Source organism: Meles meles, chromosome 1 (genome assembly GCF_922984935.1).
Source record: "Meles meles chromosome 1, mMelMel3.1 paternal haplotype, whole genome shotgun sequence".
Taxonomy (NCBI): Eukaryota; Metazoa; Chordata; class Mammalia; order Carnivora; family Mustelidae; genus Meles; species Meles meles.
The window spans coordinates 30,625,226-30,648,446 of NC_060066.1; the positions used below are offsets into that span (position 1 = coordinate 30,625,226).

Here is a 23,221-nt window from a genome sequence, read left to right on the forward strand (position 1 = left end):
TATTCAGCTTATATTTAACAGGAAAAAAATACTATCCATCTTGATAAAATGGCAAAAATGCCATAATTTGTTTTGAGGTAATAGATAAATTCTAGACTGGACGGGCAGGTACAACATCAACAAATTTCAACAGCGAGTAACAAAATAGTGGGAAACTTTAAATCTGAGAACATGAACATCTCATAGCATAAAAGATAAGAGAACTCTAAAGCCATTAGCTAATGAAAATGAGAGTTGGGGCCAAAGTCTACCAAATCTGTGAATATAAATCGTTAAGAAAGGTTCAGAAAAATTTAAATCCATTATAATGTAGTCATATCATGCAGTCATAAAATTGCTAATATCTTAGGGTTTTTAACATCAAAAAATGTATTAGAAAATTCCCAAATGAAAATTTAAGAAAATGGCACGGGTAAGAGCTTTTACAAGTATGACACAAACAAGTCTATACAAGACAACAGTAACAAATTTAACTAGATAAAAATATTTTAAAATCTGCAGCACAGTAATTATACACATTAAAAACAAAAATCATGAAGTTGACAAATATTTGCAAAAAATCAAAATACTATATGTGTGTGTGTGCATGTATGTACATATATACATATCCTGTGTGTGTGTATATATATTCTATAAAACAATAGTAAATGACCAAGAACATAGAGAAAGAGGTAAATAATACCTTTGGAGAGTTCATGGAAAAGGAAATAGCTTGAGCATATTAAAAGCACATAATTTTATTTAAAAGAAATAAAAAACTGAAACTGTTGAGGTATCACTGTTTGCCTAGGAATATCAAGAATGAGAACATGTTGGCCAGTATTTAAGGAGATGGGCACGTTTTTATGCTGTGGTTTGACAAACTTATGTGGGATGCAACTTTTAAGAATGCACACACGCACATATCCAACTGTTTGATCCAACTTTGCTACTTTAAGGAATCTATAACACAAAAGTAAAATGAGTCATGAAAAGGTTAACTGAAGCATTGCTTATAACAGAAAAAGATGAAGACAACCTAAATGTTTTTGGTAGGGAGCTGCCTGAAAACAACCATGCAGTGAAATGATGTACGATTGTATAAAAAGAACAGCAAAGATTTTTATGAGCTGATACCAAATGAACTTTAAGATACATGAAAACAAAATCAAGGTGCAGATTAGATTCCACTAGTTGCAAAAAGGGGGGAGAATATATATATATATATACACACACACACACACATACATATTCACACACACATTTTCTTGATAAGTACAACATATTTCTGGAAGTATATACAAAACCTGGAAGGTTATACCCAAACAACTGGTTGCCTCAGAGGAGAATTGGCTGGCTGGGGAAGAGTCTTTCCCCTGTATCTTCTTTATTAAGAATTGAATTTTAGCTGTATCATTGAGTTACAAGTCAGGAAAGTAAAGTACACGAGTTGCCTTCCATCTATAACATCATTCCTCAACTGCCCTCACTTGACCTTCTCTATAGCCAATGAGTGGTATGAAGTCAATCTCACCAGTATGTTTCTCTGTAAACAGACACCAGGCACATCTCTATTTATAAAGCTACTTTAATGAAACCACCATCTAAACTCAGTTTGAAGAAAAAAAGCCCACGGAGTCTCCAAGATGGAGAAACTGTGAGCTGTGAGGTTCAACAACAACACATTCAGAGTTTAGAAATGAAAGGAAGCAGAAATATGGGATTAAAGTTAATGATAGTTTAGGATCTGCTTGGGTTGTATTTTTTAGTAGCAAGAACATTCCTGGGTTCTTGAAATCAGGAAAAATATTCAGTGACTGGCAAAAAAAAAAAAAAAAAAAAAAAAAAAGTCTGCATTATCAACAAAGTAGTCCATAAGAGATTAAGAGTGAGTCTCTCAGTACCACAAGAACTAAGTGTGACAGATTTTTGAGGTTCAGTGGTATCCTCTAAAAAGCAGAGACAGACCAGGAGCAAGCACAAGGACAAAGGGATTAAGATTCTTCTTTCTCTCAGAGCCCATTCTCATCTTAAGGGCATCAACCAATCTCAACAGAAGTTGCACTGTTAAAATTCTTCTTCTTCTTCTTCTTTTTTAAATATTTTATTTATTTGACAGAGAGAAATCACAACTAGGCAGAGAGGCAGGCAGAGAGAGAGGAGGAAGCAGGCTCCCCGCGGAGCAGAAAGCCCCATGTGGGGCTTGATCCCAGCACCGTGGGATCATGAACTGAGGAGAAGGCAGAGGCTTTAACCCACTGAGCCACCCCAGTGCCCCTTCTTCTTTTTTTAAAAGATTATTTATTTATTTATTTATTTATTTATTTGACAGAGAGAGATCACAAGTAGACAGAGAGGCAGGCAGAGAGAGAGAGAGGGAAGCAGGCTCCCCGCTGAGCAGAGAGCCTGATGTGGGACTCCATCCCAGGACCCCGAGATCATGACCTGAGCCGAAGGCAGTGGCTTAACCCACTGAGCCACCCAGGCGCCCCCCCTTCTTCTTTTTCTTAACGGGAAATTAATCTAGGGGTTCACTAAACTGAAAAGGCTCTCTGGCTTAAAAAAATTCCAGCTGTGCAACCTAAATGATTGAAATTATGGAAAGTAATCTTTGAAGACAGAAGGTTGAAAGTGGTCTGTAATTTAACTATGATTGACATCTTTCTACACTGAAACTCTATCGATGAGTTTGTCCTCACACTAGTTAGACCCCACTGAAACAGAAACTTCTTGATAAAAATAGAAAATTGGCTGCGAACCAGAGCATGGCAAGGCTAGAAGAGATCTTGTTCAAATTTTCTAAGAATACTGCCAAGGAAACCAAGATCCAGAAAATTACCAAAAGTGATCAAGGGGGTTAATGGTAGAGTTAGATCTACTTGATCTTGTGCTCGTTTTGCCCTTACATATTTTAAAATAAATAAATATTGCAACAGATGCTGATAACCACTGATCTTGAAGGGGTCTCAGCGCTGTATAGAAAGGCCAAGGGCTTATTTAGAGAAGTCTTTATGCTACCATGGACTTGACTTCTTTAGAAGTGCAATAATTTGGTGTGTGCACTATGTGAATGGTGTATTTATATATATATTTAAGATGATGGGGTGAGGGGCACCTGGGTGGCTCAGTGGATTAAGCCTCTGTCTTCGGCTCAGGTCATGATCTCGGGGTCCTTGGATCGAGCCCCGCATCGGGCTCTCTGCTCAGCGGGGAACCTGCTTCCTCCTCTCTCTCTGCCTGCCTCTCTACCTACTTGTGATCTCTCTCTCTGCCAAATAAATAAATAAAATCTTTAAAAAAAAAGATGATGGGGTGATATCTACTGGAATATCCAGCCATCATGCTAAATGCTAGGCCACTCCCTAAGTTGAAATTTTCCAGTTGCTTCCAATTCCATGATAAAAATCAAAGACTCTGAAAACTGAGAAACAGATCCATTGTTCCTGCAGTGTGTTTTGTCAACTCTATTTGTGCCCTGTGGGCCAGTCTCAGGCCCTGAATTTTCTTATCTAGGAAATGGGACCAGTGACCTCAACTCAGAATTATCTTGGATGTTCTCAAGCATGCATAAAGGAAATAACACTGATGTTCTTAGCACATAAATACTGTTATGTAATAGTGATGTCTGTAAAAATAGTTATGGATAGACAATAATGGAACAGTTCATAAACACGACTATTCTAATAGTCATATTGTTTCAACATGATTTGTCAAGTTTCTAAATTTCTGAACATCTGAAACTGAAGACATAGAAAAGGAAATTTAAGCCATATGATATGGTAGCATATGGTCATATCTACAAACATTCATACTGTCATGGTTGACAGTTAAAAAAAAAATCTTCTTTTGCCTAAGGAGTAAATACATTCATTCCTACAGCAGTGAGGGCAGGACAGAAGATTTCAACAGAAAGAAATTAGGTACCATCAAAAAAAAAAAAAAAAATCAGGTAGCATCAAGTGTGTGTCATGTAAGCCCTTCGTTAAACAGTAGTCCCCAAACCCAGGCACCCAAAAATTTAAGTCAGGGGTCTTTGAGGGTGGAAGGAGAGAGAAGGATTATGACTGAGAAATACTTCAGTGGAAAGTGAAATTTTCTTTAAAGAAGCAAGGCTCCAATTTCTTGAATCCTGCAAGCAAGGGACCACAAGTTTTTTTTGTTGTTTTTTTTTTTTTTTCCTGGAGAAGAAACAAAGTCAGGAAACAACCCTTGTGAGGATATGCAAAAGCTGTTGGAAAACCTCGTTCACTCCCTACACTGAGGGCGCATTTTAATTTCAGCCTTGATAACATCTTCTGTATAACAAAGCCGAGACGTAAATTAAAAAAGTGGCAGAGGTGTAGTAACTTTCGGGATGCAGCTCAAGTTCAAACTCAGTCCGCCAGAAGCAGCAGCCCCAGCAGGGAGCTCAGGAAGGGTGGGCTAGGACGGGTCGGTCAGATCCTCCTTCAGGGAGGTCAGGGCAAGGGTTGGAACCCACCGGGGGAGCGCCCGAAATAGACGCCTTGCGGGTGAAGTCGGCGGGGCTCCCCCTGCCAGAGTGGTCCAGGGGCACCCCCACCCCCAGCTTCCCTTTGGTTTAGCCGTGCACTCCAGGAAAGCCCGGAGGGAATTTGCCTGGGGTTGGGCTCGCTGGCAGCTGTCAGCGCTCTTTAGGACCTCAGGGAAACCAGAGAGTTTCTGGCGTTAGGACCCAGGAACTCCGAGGCAGCCTGACATTGATGCCTTGGACCACAGCACCACCTACTTATAGAAGCATCCCGAGCCTCGCCTCCGCCGGGCTGCATCTCCGTCGGAAAGTGCGCTCGCCACATCCCTGCGGCCTCGCGGGAGCGTTCTGTCTGCCGTAGCTCGGAAAGGGAGAAATCCTAGCTGTGAAGTGGCTGTGGAGTAGAGACCGGAAAACCGCACAGTTGGACAGGGACCTAGAGAGTGAGAGCCGGTGGGGCCAGTCGCCCGAGGACCGCACTCACCGGCGGGGACGCAGCATCCCGGAGGCTGCAGACGCGCCTTCCCGCCGCGCTCCTGCTAGGCACCGCCGGCCCAGAGGACCGTGAGAACACTGCGGACCCGCGGTGGCCGCTGGAATCCCGGACCTGACCGGCGCTCCCGGCGCCTCTCGGCAAACTTTTCCCCGGCCCACGTGCTAGCGAGGCGCCTCGCTTCCCCTGCCGGGGATGGAGCGCCGCGCCTAGGCACGCCGCACGGTCCGAGACGTAAGTGCCACGGTAGGCGACCCCCGTCCGGCCACCGCGGCCACGGTGCTGGGTAACCCCACCGTGGGACCTGAGGGCCGAGGGGCGCTCCTTGAACCCTGCGCCCTTGGTGCCTTTGGAGCCCTTTCCTTTCCCTGGACTGGCCGCCCAACGCCCTTTCGCCAGGGTCCGAGCCTGTAGTTCGGCAGAGGTTGCTAATTCACTGATTGTAAATCACGTTTCTCTCCAAGTCGCCGCAGCTGTGGGCTCGGGGTTAAACTGCCCCGCGGCTCCTGCCAAGCGGTGGGTTCACGCCCCGCTCCCTCCTCCTCTTAAATTGGGACGCGCGAGGAGGCGGCTGTCTCCTCGGGGCTCTCTCCACTCTGTTCTTCCTCCTCGTCTCTCAGGTTCAAGGTTTGAGAGATGCTGGCCGCGCCGAACTGACCAGTGCGGGAGACCCCCCGGGCTAGTGCCACTCGCCCTTGGCGTCTCTCCTGGCAGCGCGGTGGGCGCCGGCTCCCAGCAGGAGCTATCCGGTTCCCCGACTTTGAGAGGCGCCTCTCCCCCGCCCGACCGCCCAGATGCAGTTTCGCCTCTTCTCCTTTGCCCTCATCATCCTGAATTGTATGGATTACAGCCACTGCCAAGGCAACCGATGGAGACGCAGTAAGCGAGGTGAGTCCCGCTCTGCCCGAGGTGCGTGGGGTCGGAGTGGGGGCGGGTCGCGGCGCTCGTGCCGGGGCGCCCCGGGGCTCCGCTGGGCCAGCAGTGCCCTCCGCCCCGCTCGCGCGCGTCACCGGTCTGCACTTTCTGGGCTCCTGAGCTCGGCCGAACGCTCTTTTCTGTCTTCGGAAGGCGCTGCGAGCAGGAGCGAGACGTGCTGGAGAGCCGGGTGAGCCCGGCGGGCGCTCGGGGCTCTGTGGTGTGGTTTGTACCCGGTTCGCTGCCCGCTTCTACTCCCGAACTTGTTTCTTTCGCTCTCCTTGCTTATCGGATATTCATTGTTTCTTGTTCTTCTCTTTGTCCTTCTCTCTTTTTAGTCCTCTTCAGGATCTCCACTGCAGCTCCTCTCTGTTTACCTTTCCCATCCATGTGCGCCCCAGATAGATTTGAACACGGCCTAGATGTGTCTATGTGTGTGTGAGAGAGAGAAAGAGAGAGAGCCAGCGAGCGCGCGAGCTGAGAAGGGGTACTAAGTCAAGGCGGGGGACCTACATTTACAGGGAAAGGGCAAAATTGATTTCTTTTTCTGGAACTCAAGACTATGTGGGATGATTTACTGAACTTTTTGCATTGAGAAGCAACGTGTACCCGGGTTTTCTGGGGGAGTGCTGGCGTGCGGAGTGATGTTTTGGGGACAGGCCTGACTTTGCGCTCTCCATATACTTTGCTCAAAACTAGCTGGTTCTGTTCTCAATGAAATTCCCTTGCGGCTTTTTAACCGCTCCCCCAAACTCCATCACTTGTGTGCGCTGCGGGGAAGACAAGTGGAAGCCTCCAGAAAGATACCAGAGACCTAGCTTTCAGGCAGATTTACTGTGCGCCTATTTCTGAGTCCTGCTGGGGCTGCAGCTAATCCAGCTGCATTTAGGGGAAGGGCTGCTACACACAATGAAGTCTTCTAGGGGGATTTAAACATAACCCCAACACACACAGACACACACACAGACACACAGTCCATGCATTACTGGGAGCATGGGAGGTGCCCAGCAGCCCCTTAGAAATGTTTTCGTCTAGCAATTTGGACTTCTGCACCGGTAGAATTTGTCTTGAAGTTAACAGAACTTGGTTGTCTTCCCACCCCCCCCCCCATATAAATGTAGCACTCGATCTGTAATAGGGTATGTTTAGAACTCATTTTGTGGAATCTCCGGTCCTGCCCCCAGATTTTGGAGAACGCTCTTCTCGCCCAAAATTTTCACAGCCTTTTAGGACGTCCTTAAGCTGTTGCCACTACCCCGAGGGCTGGAGATCCGCGGGCCGGAGGGCCGAGCTCGGATGACTAGTGGTGTGCGACTTCCGTAACCTCTGCTCTCCAATTGACGCTACAGATCTGTTTTGTTTTTGTTTGTTTGTTTTTTGTTTTGTTTTTGTTTTGTTTGTTTGTTTTTAAAGAAAACAGTCCGTCCTTTCTCTTTTTCTCATTCCTGCCATTCGGAAAATTCTTATTTTCAGAAATTGTTTCGCAGAAAAATGCTGCAGAGAAATTTCTTCCCAGAGGTCACGAAAGTTTAATGCTAATGGTCGTCCTGAAAAGGTCCACTCCTCCTCCCCGCTGGCTCCTTTCTCCGCCTGGTATTTTCTTTTGAGGTATTACTCGCAGATCTGGCAAATTTTGGTTACACTGTAGTCGAAAGTGTTTGGAAAGGCTTTATCACCTCTTACCAGCACAAGGTGCTGTCTGCTTGGTTGGGGGAAAACGGAGATGCTTACAGTTCGTGCAAATAGAGAAATTCCTAAGACGCCTTGTCAGCTGGTTCTTTATTATGACTGACCAATTCCGTGAGGTCTTTCTGATCCCCACTGCCTGTCCGATTGTGGCAGGTCGAGGACGAGGAGGAATCTAACTAACCTAGTGTGGCCGGAGAACTTCACAGCGCGGAGCTGTGTGATGGAGCACAGGACAGCACCCCTGCGGCCAGAAGCGGCATTGCAGGCCCTTCCCGGCAGTGCCATCTCCAGAGTTGGCCCCGGGGCCTTCTTAGGTATCTGACACAAAACCTATTCATTTCAAAGCTGCTTTGGCAAAATCTTCCAGCATTTACCCTCCACAGCCCCAAGTGCTGATACTTAGAAACCCAGTCCTAAAGTGTGCAGTAGTCACTTTTGCCAAATCAGCCTTTTGATGTAATAAAATTCAACTACTTTCGCTATGTGTAAATTGGTAAAGAAAGAAATTGTGTAAAGAAAAAATTTTTTATCAAAAGTTTGCATCCCCTACACTCCTCCCCCCCCCCCTTTAACGGACGTCCCTTCCCAAATTCCACGTTTCTGGCTAAAATAACTATGGTTTTTAAAAGTGACCACACTATCTGTGCCAACAAAGGGTGTACTGTGTTTTTAATTAAAAGTGGAACTCCTTGAAGGCCTGGCTAGACAGCAGAGGGTGATGGTAGCTTTTCTGCTTTGCAAGGAAGCTTAAGGCTTGCATTGTGAGAGTATTGAGATGAATAGAGATCTAACTCAGGTTGTGTGAATTGTCCCTCTTCACAAACTTAAGCTGGTTTTAATTGATCTCATGTCCACTGATTGGTATGCGCAACAATTGGTGTAGAATCAAACAATTGACTTTCCCAAAGGAGATTGATTTAAATTAGTTCCTTGGTGAATGCTTGACCACTAGCCAAATCATGTCAGCAGTGACCATTGACATACTAGAGCCTATTGTGGTACCAACATTTCCCCCTTTCCCTTTGTTTTGGATAGTGGCAGTTAAATATTACTTTCTAGGGAGAAAGGTGATTAGGACCTTAAAAAAAAGAATGTTGTGGCTTCGAAGATCAGTTATTTCCTTGGCTTTGTGCTACTGTGTAGGCAGCAGTGATACCAGGATTGGTTAGGCTGATGCCTGTGAGCTGATTTTTTTTTCTTCTTCTATATTCCATCTGTAAATAATCAAACCTTCACTGTGGAACATTCTCAGAACTCCTTTGGCATTATGTTTAGTCTGCTCTATGATCTCAGATGCTCTATAATATCATTTTCTTAATGAAATAAAATTCTTGGCAGAGATTAGATAATTTAGTCAGTTAAAATCAATTGCATCCAGTTTGGAATAGAGAGCAAATATATCATTTAACTGTATGTTCTATTTCAAAATAGAGCCAGAGGATTGAGAGAACAGAACGTCAGCCTTCCCTAATTTTGGCCAAATCTGGTATGGAGAAGACCAACCTAAACAATAACACATACATTCTTTCTTTCCCTTCTTTAGAAAACAAAAACCCAAAATAAAAATGTACTTGATAATCATTAATCGGGTCTGGCAGCATTAATTTTTAATGAGGCTCAAACATAGTAGAGAATGAAAATTGTGTAGAGAGGAGGCACATGCCAGCCTTTGGAAAAGCTGCTTGAAAACTCACATCTTGGCTATGTGGTACAGCCATAACTCAGTGGCTCCTTCACCCCACCCTCTCATTCAAAAGTATGGTCGTGGGACCCTGGGTGGTTCAGTTGCTTAAGCGTCTGTGTTCGGCTTAGGTCATGGTCCCAGGGTCCTGGGATTGAGTCTTGCATTGGGCTCCCTGCTGAGCAGGGAGTCTGCTTCTCCCTCTCCCTCTGCTGCTCACCCCGATTGTTCTCTCTGAAATAAATAAAATCTTAAAAAAAAAAAAAAGAGCATGGTCATTATTAGCTACTGTTAACTCCCACTGCCTGTACTAGTCTTGGAAGTACTTAGGATTTATCTGTGTGGTACACTGGGTAGATTTGCTTCATTTTTTTGAATAGTTGTAAGCCACATTTCAGGTTGAATTACTGAAAGGTGGATAGACAAATCATAACTTTATTATGGTTTCTGGGATTTCTTGAGCTTGGTATGCAGTGACTTAATTTTCTATCTTCATTCTGTTTATGTGCCTGGTTACATTTTAACCAGGGATCTCTGAAAACTTCTTGATAAAACTCCTTAAGATGCAGTAAGTCTCCCAGATACATAATTGGTGTTTCTGATTTTGGATGGTAGGGGGCATAGTATGACAAATGTTTCCTGCCTAGCCTTTTCCATAGTAAAGCCTCAGCTTCTCCCTCTGTAACCTCTCATTTTCTTTAAGATTAGATTTGGCTTCTTCCATGAAACTGAAGTGTTTATCACAAACAGTGTGGTTTGTTTCTGGTAACTGAGGTTGGTGAAAAACCTAAACGTCTTCTCTTAAATGCTATAAGGTTAAATTAAAATTTAATGCAGAGATGTGGAGATATTTGGCTTTTTGAGTACTGTTAATGATAGCGTATTTCTCACTGGTATTCTTTCAAAAATGCAGATGATATGTCACATGGAACATATTTACCTACACTTAAATGAGAAAGTTTTAAAATACATCTTGTGTATTACACTTTTTAAGTTCCAGAGCATTTCTGAAAATCTCCTGTGATGTTTAACTTTGCATGTAAATACACTCTTTTCTTCTGTTAATGGGCTGTTTTGTCCTTCTAGCATAATTCTGAGTTTTTCTGCTTAGTATCTTACCAGGGCACAAAGGTTAAAAAACTGCTGTTTCTCAACCAAGCTTTTATTAAGCTACTGAAATTTGGAAGTGATTCAGAATAGGTGATGTTCTCTCAGCCCTCCATTTATTTATTTATTTATTTATTTATTTATTTTAAAAGATTTTATTTATTTATTTGACAGACAGAGATCACAAGTAGGCAGAGAGGCAGACAGGGAGGAGGAGGAAGCAGGCTCCCCGCTGAGCAGAGAGCCTGATGTAGGACTCGATCCCAGGACCCTGAGACCATGACCTGAGCCGAAGGCAGAGGCTTAACCCACTGAGCCACCCAGGCACCCCCAGGCCTCCATTTAATTCTGGCTTTATCTGCTTATAAATCCAGCTTGGAAAGAATCCAATATTTGCAGAAATCACAAGTTGGAAATGATACTTCTAATTCCTTCATGCAAAACCTCTTCTTGATTTCCTAAGAGACTAACTGGCCAGTGTATGGATTATCCAGGATACTTTTTACTTCATTCCTTCTAACTGCCTGCCTTTTAAACCTTCTGCCCTACCCCCCACCCCTTGGGGGTACTCACTTCTACCCCTCCTAAGTGCAGAAAGTAAATGACAGATCATTTGATATAATGCTTGATAACCACTCTGCTAAAAGGGGGGTGATAAGCCCTGGGATGAAAATAGTTTTAAAGTTCCTATTTTTCTGCCCAAAATGTTGTCATTTTTTGCATTATCTGCAGCAGTCAAGGATTGATCAAAGGTACAGTGTTGCATGTCCATATTTATACGTTTTCATAATTTTAGCTGGAATAAATATGGCAGGTGCTAAAGATGGGAATTTATGGAATAAATATGGAAGGTGTTAATTAATGCTGAAGAGAATACAGAATGCATATAATTAGGTCTATGCTCAGGAAGGGATATATACACATAGGTGTATGTGTATTCGTGGGTGTTGAGAGAAAGGGGTTGGGGATGGTATGACTATGCAAATCAGATCTTTGAAACTAAAAAGGATCTTCACTCCCCTTTCCCAGTCACTCTCTTGTCCTCTTTCCCAGACTGGTTGGTGGGACCTTGGGACCAGGAGGGGGAGAAGGAATGAGTGAAGGAAGTGTGCTTTTATTTTTCCCAAGGCCTCCCCCCATCTGTTCTGCTCTTCTCTAGGACCTCTCCATGCCAGTCACCCCCTTTTAGAGCATACTGCTTTCCCCCAATCCTAAAATTCTTAATTTCCTTCTTTCTCACATTGCTTCTCAATCTCTTCTGTTTTTCTTCACTTGTACCCTTTCCATCGATTAACAGTCCTGTTCCATTCACCCTTTAATCAGTTACAATCTGCCTTCTGCATCCACCACTTTACTAAAGATTTTCTTAGTCCTCTTTATATTCACCTCCTTGGGAGGCCACCTGTATTGAGACAGCCCTCTGGGCCTCCTTCCCCTGGAGAGATCTCTCCTTTGCAAAGAAAGTCTTCCTCTGGCTAGTGACCTCATACTCTAGTTTTGCCCCCCATTTTCTGCCCCTTTTTATTTGGTCCCCTCATTCAGAGATGAAGCTGCTGTTATTTTCCGTTATTTTTTTCCTTTAGGGGATTTTATCCATCCCTGTATCTTCAACTGTTACTTCCATGTAAAGTCCTTCAACTCCAGCTTCAAATTATTTTTTTTTTCTCTTTGGCTTCAGACTCTTTTCCCCTTTTGACTTCTTAACTACGCTGTATGGATAGATCCTCTCTTCCGTGCACACGCAAACTTGACAACTTCTTCCGTGCCCTCTCCCCAGTGTGTTCTCTGCTTGGGTTTCTTATTCTATTCATGACGTTTGTATGAGTCAAGGCTAAACACCTCTCTGTAGTTTCAGCTTCCCTGTTTCTTCTTTCATTGGTTCATTTGGCCTTAGTCTGGCTCAGAAAGGTTTAGCTCCACCCCGTCCTTTCCATTCCCAAAGGTACTTCCTCGCTCAGACCCTACGGGTTCCTCATCTCCCGGAGCCATCTTCTTCACTCCTACCTTTATGATGCCGCCATGTTGAAGGCTTCTCGACCTGGGATCTGATCACGTGACCTGTGTTGCTAAGCCCCATCCCTCCAGGTCTCCACATGGACTGCAGAATTCATGCCAGCCTCTTTCACACGGCGTTCAAGGCTGTCCCCACCACCTATGGCAGCTCATTTCCAACTTTCCACCACGCTGGAAGCACTACACGCTGAAGTTCACCCCGTTACTTCATTTCCAAACCCAACCCGTGTTTTGAGGTTTTTAAGTTGTTGAGCATCTGAATGCCCAGCTGAAGTCACTGCCTTTGGAAAACACCCATCCCCACAACACCCCCCACCCAACTGGAATTTTCTGCCTTTTTTGGAAGGCAGAGTCCGTTTTCCCCTCACAGGTATCTCCTCTTTCTGTGTGATTCTTCAGACACGCTCTTATTTTCCCCTTTATTCCAGTTACTTGCCGAATGTCTTCTCCTTCCCCTACTCCACACTCCTCTCATCTCTCTAGCCCCACAGCAGGCCTAACAGGATGCTTTTCCATGAACGGTGGCTGAACAAAATGTCATTGACTATGAGATTTTGTTCACCCTGAAAATAATTCTGATCAGTTCTTTGCACATAGTCAAAGGTTGAATGCATTCTTAGATAATAGGTATAATCTCACTATTGCTATTCTTTAAAGACAAAAAACTATGGAGATATAAAAGCCTCTCCAGCTCCAGAATTTCTAGAGCGCCCTAGTGCCTACAGGTGTATCTGTATGCCAGTTTATTATCGGGATGATAGAGCCCTCCACGTGGCAGGGGAGTTTGGGGCAGGGAAGGGGAAACTCTGGGGTAGGGGAATCTATATTTTAAAAGCGTTTCTTCTAGAGAAAGGGTCCACTAGGGATTTTTTTTTTCCACCCCAAACAGTTTCTCCAGAGGAATAACCATTTAGAGGAAAAGGAAAGTGATATTTCTCTTCCTAAAAGGCAGTGATATTAATAACATTATAGGAACGTCTTCAACCTGCATTGCTGTTTTTGTGACTTGAGTAAACCAGAACTATGCATACCAATCAGTGAGAGATGCGGGGCCTGGGGTAGGGTGGTGGTGCGCGACACAATAAGCTCTTCTGTAGGGGTCAGTAGAGGACCTAGTTGTTTTTTGTACAGTGCCTTCCAGGAGAGCATTGACCTTTCACTATTTGGATGAGATGCAACGAGTCTGACAGAATTGGAAAGTGAAATTTGATTTTAAAAACTAATAGTTAAGTGGAAAGTAGCTAGAACTAAAACACAGTTCTTCTGAGTTCTCTGGCTTTTCCTGAACACAGGACATGTCCAGCATAAATGCTCATTTAAAAAAAAAAATCACCTTCGAACCCATTCAGGAGTTTTTGGTTTTTTTTATTTTGTTTTTGTTTTTTAAAGATTTTTATTTATTTATTTGACAGAGATCACAAGTAGGCAGAGAAGCGACAGAGAGAGAAAGAAGAGAGCCTGATGCGGGGCTCTACCCCAGGACCCTGGGATCATGACCTGAGCCGAAGGCAGAGGCTTAACCCACTGAGCCACCAAGGTGTCCCCATTCAGGAGTTTTTTGAAATGCAGAATTTTGTTGAGCCTCAGAACTTCTACAACTTCCAAATCATGCTAATAAAATAATATTAAGTAACTGAAGGCTGAGTAGGGCGGTAGATGAAGTATAGGACCACAATGGGATCTGGTTACAGAATTCTTTTTGCATACTTGTAGCTCATTTTTTGATCAGTTTTTTTTAAGATAATTATTTTTGTATGAATTTTAGGAATCTCTTATTTCTTGTATTCCTGAATTGGAATTCTGTATTGCCAGAACAAATAGGTGTGTCTGTAGGTGTGTGCTCATGTCCACGTGTCAACGTGTGTGTGTATTTTTTTTATGTGTACTCACATGCTATACCATCTTAATGAGAATAACCAATCAAGATTTGAGAAAAGCTATTAAATATTTCTTTACCCTGAAAATGTAGAGAAACTAATTATAGGTAGCTTTCCTTTTTACCTGGTTGCTTGGGGAAAACCCTTAAAATTTATGTAAAAGCTTTCAGTTCTCCTCACTTGAAGGCTCTTGGGGGCACTTAGAGTTTAGCTTTCTTAACACATTTCTTTTGAGCAGGGATTTCCTAACTTAGGGTCCAGATATGGAGCCAGGGTTTTTGTGAGCCCCCTGAAACTAGAAGCTAAAGCCTTTTTTTTAGTGCACAAAGAGAGGATCTAAAGCTTTCTCTGAAGTCTCAAAATGGCTGTGGTTCATCAGTTTCCTTCAATAGGTTAAGAAGCATTGGTTAAGGTAGTAGGAGGTAGACCTTCTTAATTGGCCTGATGCCAAAGGTCTGCTTCAAATTGATATACACATTGGTTTTCTAAAATTTTACTTTCCAGGTGTCAGTTTCCAGCCATTTGCCCTGTATATATTACACAGTATGAGGGAAGATCAGAAGCACAATCTCAAGACTTCTCTCAGTAAATAATTACTTGGCTAATGATCCCATGCTCGAGGACAACGGATGTTTAATTCTCTCCACTCCTCTACAAAGTCTGTAGAAGTACAAAATCACAGAATAAGGACTTTTTGTTAAAATCCCTTTCTCATATGGTCTAATTTTATCTCATTAATAGAATATAAAATTTTTAGAAATTGACATTGCCATGTCCCCGCTGATGACCTATGCTGGCGTTGACGGGACAACCTTGGATCGTGCCGCTGGCTCACATTGATCAGAACCGGGCCGAACACTCCTCAGTTCAGGTCAAGAGGGCTTCTGCTAGGTGTTTGCTGCTGGGTCAGCACATTTTATAATTTTTCTACCAGGATGGCCTTCGTGTCTCACCTATTGCTGGATACAACCTGCCAACCAGCCCTTTGGCGATTAAAACTCAGACACCGATAGAGGGCACACTTTGCATTCTTTTCCTTGTGCTTTGTTCTCTGATGATCTGTAGGATGCGTGCTTACTTTGCTTCGTCCCCTTGGTTCAGGTGAGAAAACTACTGTGCTTTCTCCAGTAAGAGTGGTGCTGCGATCATCTTGAAATCCACACAGAAGGAGAAAAAAAGGAACAAATAAAGAGCTTTAGGCCTTACTGGGGAATTTCTGTTTCGGGCCCCAATCTTTTTGACAAAGCCTCACGGAAAGGCAAACTTAACCAACCTCACACTTTTAAGATCTGAGAGAGAAAGTTTGTGTCCACTTACCAGTCGATTCCAGCTTCTACGTTCACTTTGGAAAACATGTTTTATGAAAAAAAAAAAGGTTTCCATGAAGTGAATGCCTGAAAATTCAAACAACTGGTAAAATTTGGAGTTGTCCAGAACAACTGCAAATTGATGCTTGTCAATTGTTTGCCAAATTCTTTAATCTTTATGGAGAATATCCTTTTCTTTTAATGAATCTCTCACCTTTTTGTTGAGAATAATGAAAATTGTCTGATCTTATTTTGAAAATCCATTTTTTTCTTAAAAGCTTCTCTTTCCTCCTCATGTAATGAGGTCTGATAGAGGATTTTTAAAAATTCTCTGGCTCCTCATTGTTCACTTTTGATCTGCTGTGTTCTAATGCCTCCCTGTAGATAAAATCTGGCTTTAAATGGTGAGGGATTTGCTAGATCATTATGACTTTGCATATTTATATTTATCATGCTTTCCGCCCCCCCCCCCCCGCCCCCACCCCAGACCAGTTTTCAGTTGAGTTGAATCTTAGTGGAGTTACTATCCCTATGACCAGGAGGTGGATCCTGTACCCATTGTGCCTTCCCTACCATAGCCTTTTGGAGTAACTATGTTTTGTTTTGTTTTGTTCTTTTCCACCACCATCCCTGGTCCTTGGAGACTGCACTGAATGAAAAACACTTGGCAGCCCCGTGGGTTGAGAAGAATTACACTGGGGCTCCACGTTTACCATCAGGAAACACAAATTAAGGCAGTTCTGGTCTTTGACTTGTCAAGCCCTCTGGGTAGTCCTTGAAGGTAGAAGAAGACTTTGTTAAAATGCTAATTTTTGATGCTTGAGTCTTGATGTTCTAGAAGTTTCTTTGTTTTGTTTTTGGTTTGGTTTGGGTTTTTTTGTTTTGTTTTGGAAGTGCTTGTGTGTGTGTGTATGTATATATGTGTTTAAAGGTCAGGTTTATAGGGGAGTTTTGAGGAACTCTTGTGTGTTCTTGGCTCTTCTAAATAGATAAAAGGAAGTGGCAGAGAACATCTGTAGGTTGGGTGAGCTGAACGAGCAAACTAGCTTAAAATTTTCTGTTTAAAGATCTGGAGTCTTATTAATGTTTGCAAGAAATTAGGGCTGTCCTATCCATAGCATTCCTGGTGAAAGATATCTTGTGGTCGCTGTCCTTCCATCAGGTTAGTATAATAGGGAAACTGTGTTCAAGTTAGGAGACAAAGTAACTTAAAAACTCAAATAGTGTTTGATAATGGACAGCTGTGGTTCCCAGGAGCATGATTAGTGGGTTGAGGTTGGTTGGTTGTGGAGTTTGGGAAGCCATTTACCACAACTTCTGGTCCATAAATTATGCAGTGGCTGATATGTGACTCTTGACTGAATCCTGTCGATTATGAGTGATGGTTTTGTTCTGCCTTTAAATAATGCTATTCTATAAAGTGACGTAGCGCTTGGAAATTGTCCCTTGAAAATCATCCAAAATTATGAATTTGATGCAGTGTAGTTGTCCCCTTATGTAGAAATAAAACAGTCCTTTGCAATTGCTATGGGTGATGAACATGATTTGGATTTGGAAGTGTCTCAGTGCTAACTGTTGTAAAGTCTTTTGCAAGCTTCAAGTAATCCTTTTAGTTGAATATTGAGACCAAGTTTTGAAGAGATGGGAAAGCCTGGACTTACAGAAAGAAAGAACAGGAACAAGATCACTCCTGTACAAGACTTGTGGCCTGGCATGTGGAAAAAAGATGTGATAAATCATATTAACTTTTGGAATTAGGGGCAAAATGAAGGAGGCTCATAGGAAAATTCCAGGTGTATATAGGAAACTATTAATAGAAGAGACCCTTGCTTGATAGTCACTAGAAATGACCTTTTTCCAACAACAGGGCTTTTTTCTTGTTTTCTTTCCTTTTTTATTCTTTCTTACAAAGGGAGTTTCTTAAGAGTGTTGTAAAACCAGGGACTGTACTGACTGTAGAGGGACCTCTAAGGACCATTCACACCACGATGAGCACATCTGTAATGCATCTGGCATCTACTAGATACTAAAATAGAAATTCTTGTTGACAACTGTTGACTCAAATTACAAGACTGGTTGTAGGCAGAATACTAAACAAAATTACTTCATTAGATTCTGTATCATATGCCTCTAAGTCATTTTAAATATTTGTAATAAATAATACTATAGATATTGAAGTTTAATCTGAATTCCTAACAGAAGACCTATTTCTCAATTCTTACATGAGCATGTCATGTAAGTCAATTTCTAGAATGCTTCATTATAAGAAAGCCAGATTTGGGGCGCTGGGGTAGCTCAGTGGGTTAAAGCCTCTCTGCCTTTGGCTCAGGTCATGTCATGATCCCAGGGTCCTGGGATCGAGCCCCGCATCAGGCTTTCTGCTTACCTGGGAGCCTGCTTCCCTTCCTCTTTCTCTGCCTGCGTCTCTGCCTACTTGTGATCTCTGTCAAATAAATAAAATCTTAAAAAAAAAAAAAAAAGGCTAGGTGTCAATGGCAGCTGGAGCCAGCATGGATTATGCTATACAAATAGTTTATACTTTTTTGAATAGGTTTACTAGACTGGAAGATAAATAATTGCTTGATAAAAATTTGTTAATAATAGCTTTCACTTAGAAAAACACAATAGGCTTTAAAAATCCTATTGGGAAAGGTAGAGAAATGCAAGCATATCCTCAAATGTTACTTACGGAATTATATTTGACAGAGTGGGGAGTAATGGATTGTCCACTTTGAGAAACATCTCTGGTATAACAAAGTACTCTTCGTCAGCTTTGAAACAATATTTTCTTTTTTTTTCCTTTCTTTTTGTTTTAAGATTTTTATTTATTTGTCAGAGCACACACAAGCAGGCAGAGTAGTGGGCAGAGGCAGAGAGAGAAGCAGGCTCCCTACTGGACAAGGAGCCTGATGTGGGATGCGATTCCAGGACCCTGGGATCATGACCTGAGCCAAAGGCAGTCGCTTAACAAACTGAGCCACCCAGGCATCCCTGGAACAATATTTTCTTAATGATTAGGTTGAAGATGGTTGGTATTACCAGCCACACTTTTGATGATATGAAGTTGTACAGGACATTTAAATATTGGTTGATGGTTTATAAAAAGATGTGGAAGGCTGGGCATAACAAAATGAATTTATAAATGAAATTTTAACAGAAAATAAATGTAAGAGCTTTTCTGTTAAGATCAAAGAAACCACAATGGAGGACTAGGATGTTGCAGACAAGGGGCTATCATTGATTTTTTACTCCTTCTGAGGTTATGATGTAATAGAGTTGCAAAAAAGAATATTTACCTAGGTTGAAGAGTGAGGCAGCTGGAGGTTCCCAGCCCACACCAGTGTTCTGTTCTAGATGTCATGACTTTTAAGAGTGCATTGGCAGCACACACTAGAATACTCTATTGATTTCCTGGGGCTGCTCTCAGTACCACAAACTAGGTGGCTGCAAAGACCAGACTTTAGTTTCCACACATTTCTGGAGGTTAGAAGCCCAGCATTAAGGGGTCACCAACTCCAGGTACCACTGAGACTGCAGAGGGGGGAAAATCCTTTCTGGCCTCTTGAATCTTCTGGAATCCCCAGACATTGTTTAGCTGGTGGCTAACTCCAGTGTCTGTTCCATCTTTTTTTTTTATTTATTTATTTATTTATTTATTTATTTGACAGAGAGAGATCACAAGTAGATAGAGAGGCAGGCAGAGAGAGAGAGAGAGAGGGAAGCAGGCCCCCTGCTGAGCAGAGAGCCCTATGCGGGACTCGATCCCAGGACCCTGAGATCATGACCTGAGCCGAAGGCAGTGGCTTAACCCACTGAGCCACCCAGGCGCCCCTCTGTTCCATCTTCACATGGCTGTCTCCCCTCAGCTCTTACAAGAATACCAGTTGCATTGGATTCCAGCCCACTCAGATGACCTCATGTTAACTTGATTAGAGTTGCAAAGGCCTTATTTCCAAATACTTCTACACTCATAGGTATTGGTGACTAAGAATTCATCTCTTCTGGTGGGGGACACATGTCAGTCCATAGCAAGTCCTAACCTGTGCCAGACATGTAGGTTCTTAATGTGCTCATTTTCATAACAACCTTGTGGAATAAGTACTATTAATTATACCTTAATAATAGTATCCATGGCAATAGAAGTGGAATGATTGTGTGCAGCCATCCCGCCTCTCCTAGACCATGTCTTGTACATACAGGAGGGTAGTAGTGATGTCCCTGGCCTTGGGCACATAGGGGTTCTGGATGGTGAAGCTGCTTTAGGTTTAAAGGGTTTGGACTAGGAAACTTGAAATTCTTTCCCACCTCTGAAGTTCTATGAAACTGTATGAATCCAAAGAATCACTTCAGTGTGTTGCTTTTTCAAATAACCATGACTCATATTGGCTTCTTATTGTTAGGCTGAAGTTGAAAAATCTATTTTACTGATATCCTGTTGAAGTTGACTGAAGTCCAAGAGCCAGGAGCGTCCTTGACAGAACATTACCACAATCTCCATATTGTCTATGGTATATTGCTTTTGGTGTTAGAGGTGTTTTAAATTAGTTCCCTTTGATTTTGATTGGCATCCAGTATTGTTTTATTCATACTCCTTTGCTATATATAAAGGGCTAGTAGAACATTGTTTTTAATACTCTTGCATTTTATTTTAAGATTTTGAGAATGTGTGTACGCATGAGAGCGAGAGGGCACAGAAGCAGAGTGTGAGGCAGACTCCCCGCCAAGCAGAGACCCTGACATGGGTCTCGATCCTACGACCCTGGCATCATGACCTGAGCGGAAGGCAGATGTTTAACAGACTGAGCCACCCAGTTGCCCCAAAGCATTTCCTACAGGAAAAGCAGGCAATATGCTGAACTCTTCCCCTTGAATTGCTGGAGTTCAGAGAGAGGAGTGGGTGTGTGTTCGGCCAGTGGGTTGACATCCCTGCAAGCAAATAAAAGGCTTTGATTTGTGTCAGGCCATTGCCTGTCAGATGGAAGAGGCAAAATAGTTTCTGCCTACTGAAACATTAGTGGTCAAATGACATCAAAACAATCCTTTTGGCTTCTGTTAACAAGAATGAAATGCAAGCCTTCTGCAAACCTGAATTCTATTAGACATTTTCTGATAATGTTTTCTGTTAAAAGCTTTCAGAGACACTCCTAAGTGAACATACAGTAGCTTCAGCCTGGTGTAATCTGAGGCTCATTGGGTAGAAAAACAGTACTTTGTGCTACTTAAACACTCTCTGGAAGGCTTAGAAAAGGAGGAAGGAAAATATTTGAGGAGATCAACTGGATGTTGTATTCTACAAGGAACGTCACCTGAGAAGGATTAAAGTTTCCCCAAAGCTTGACCTGAATGGCTGCTAGCCACTTTGAATGCACTCTCCAAGGCCGTCAATAAATAGTGTTTTTGGCTGTGTCGTCTTGAATTTGCAGGCATATCAAGAAAGGGTCTAGAGTCTTCCGTGGGTAAGTGGCAGTAAAGTTAAAAAAAAAAATAACATTCCTACTTAGGAGCTACAGCTGGCTCTAATTATGGAATCTTTCCTATATCCATTTAAAAACTTAACTTATTACTACCAGTCAGGTTACCATTGGTGTCCCTTTTATATTACCCAGAGAAGGATACCTGTAATATGTACACTTAACAGTTTAGTGAAGTTGAAAATTTAATTCACATGTCTGTGAGAAAGATTATATTAGAGTCTGCTAGAGGGGCACCTGGGTGGCTTAGTGGGTTTAAAGCCTCTGCCTTCGGCTCAGGTCATGATTTCGAGGTCCTGGGATCAAGCCCCATATCGGGCTCTCTGCTCAGTGGGGAGCCTGCTTCCCCCCTCACCCCCTGCCTGCCTCTCTGCCTACTTGTGATCTCTTTCTGTCAAATAAATAAATAAAATCTAAAAAAAAAAAAAAGAGCCTGCTAGAAATCTTGAACATAAACACCTTTAATACGTGGCTCCCAAGAACAAGCCTGTTGCTGGAGAAAGAGAACACTGTAGATCCCCGCCTCTCTTCCAAGTCAAGTGCCTTTAGGGTGCTTTGAAGAGCGCAGACAGTACTGTGAGCCTACATTGCAAGCCAGGAGAACAGAACTGGAATGCACCTGCTGCTTTTACTAATGAAAGATTAAGAATGATTTTTTTTTTTTTTTAACCCCTCAACCTGTATGTTTTGGAGAGAACAAATGAGCCATATCTGCTCATTAGGGCTAGTAGTTCCTGTTCTTCAGACCCCATTTTTCTTTCAGTTGGTTTTGAAAGTTACTTTGGAATAAACCCCACCATGTTGGAACACTCAAGTGTTTTGTACTGGAAGCAAATGATAAAGACTTGACACTGTAAAAATCACTAACTGTGGAGGGTTTATCTTTTATGGAGTATAATCGATACAAAATGTCCTATTAGTTTCAGGTGTCCATCATAGTGAGTAGCTATTTTTATACATCATGAAGTGATCCCCACAATAAATGCAGAATTTTTTTATGGCTGTAAATCCAGTGTCTGTTCATTGTTGGAAATTTGGAAAATAGAGCAATGAAAAAACAAAATGGCCAATAATCCTTCTACTCAGTGATTAACATTTTTTTTCCTTCTAGAAGTTTCCTTCCCGTCTACATAAATACAGCATTTTAAATCTATATCATAAGCACCTACTTATTCCTTACTATTTCAATGACCTTATTTATAACATCTGTATTGTCAGTTGTCCACCATGAAACTTAAAACTCCATTTCTTTTGGGCAGTCAATACCGAAAACTTTTAATGTTGAAGTGTTAACGTTGATATGAACATCCTTTATACCTTTTTTCCTTAGGAATCACATACAGAATTGGATACAATGATATACTATAATCATTACATTTATTGAGCACTTTCTTTGTGCCAAGCATAGTTCTTTATTCTGCATGTTATTTAGTTCTTAAATGATCGTGTAAGGTAGGCTCTATTTTTTCCTAGCCCCTTTACAGAGGAAGGCTCTGAGGCCTAGAGGGTAAATAACATGCACAAGGTCACAGAACTAGTAAATGTCAGACCTAGAATTTCAGTCTAGGCATTTGGATTCCACCATGCTCTTCACCACCAGGGTGGAAAGCTAAGTCTTTTTTTTTTTTTCTTTTTTAAAGGATTTTATTTATTTATTTGACAGACAGATCACAGTAGGCAGAGAGGCAGGCAGAGAGAAAGGAGGAATCAGGCCCCCCGCTGAGCTGAGAGCCGGATGTGGGGCTTGATCCCAGCATCCTGAGACCATGACCTGAGCCGAAGGCAGATGCTTTAACCCACTGAGCCACCCAGGTGCCCCAAAAGCTAAGTCTTTTGACGCTACTGCCAGTTCTCCAGAATATTTCAGATGCTAATTTTTTTAGGTGGGAGATGGGATGCTTACTGCCTTGAACTTTGGATTTTTTTCTCATATGTGTGTGTGTGTGTGTGTGCGCACACATACATGTGTATGCAATTACATATATGCATATAAATGAAATCAGGTCATGATCTCAGAGTTGTGGGATTGAACCCCACATCTGGCTCTGTGATCAGGAGGGAGTGTGGTTGGGAGGCTCTCCCCTCTCTTCTGTGGCCCTCCCCCTGCTTGTATGTGCGTGCTTGTTCACTCACTCTTTCAACTACATCTTTAAAACTCCTTGTTGATTATTTTTGAGAATAGAAAGAAGCCTCTCCTTTT

General features: G+C 42.5%; 1 protein-coding gene across 1 annotated transcript in view; it reads left to right on the forward strand.

Moving 5' to 3' along the window:
• Positions 1 to 4,778: 4,778 nt before the first annotated feature.
• RSPO2 (R-spondin 2) overlaps positions 4,779 to 23,221 on the forward strand; it is a 158,047-nt gene continuing 139,604 nt past the window's right edge. Inside the window, exons 1-2 of the mRNA XM_045998210.1 lie at positions 4,779 to 5,195; positions 5,582 to 5,849. Of these exons, the coding sequence (XP_045854166.1) occupies positions 5,756 to 5,849 (94 nt within the window). The 5' untranslated portion in view covers positions 4,779 to 5,195; positions 5,582 to 5,755. The remainder of the gene's footprint in view (positions 5,196 to 5,581; positions 5,850 to 23,221) is intronic.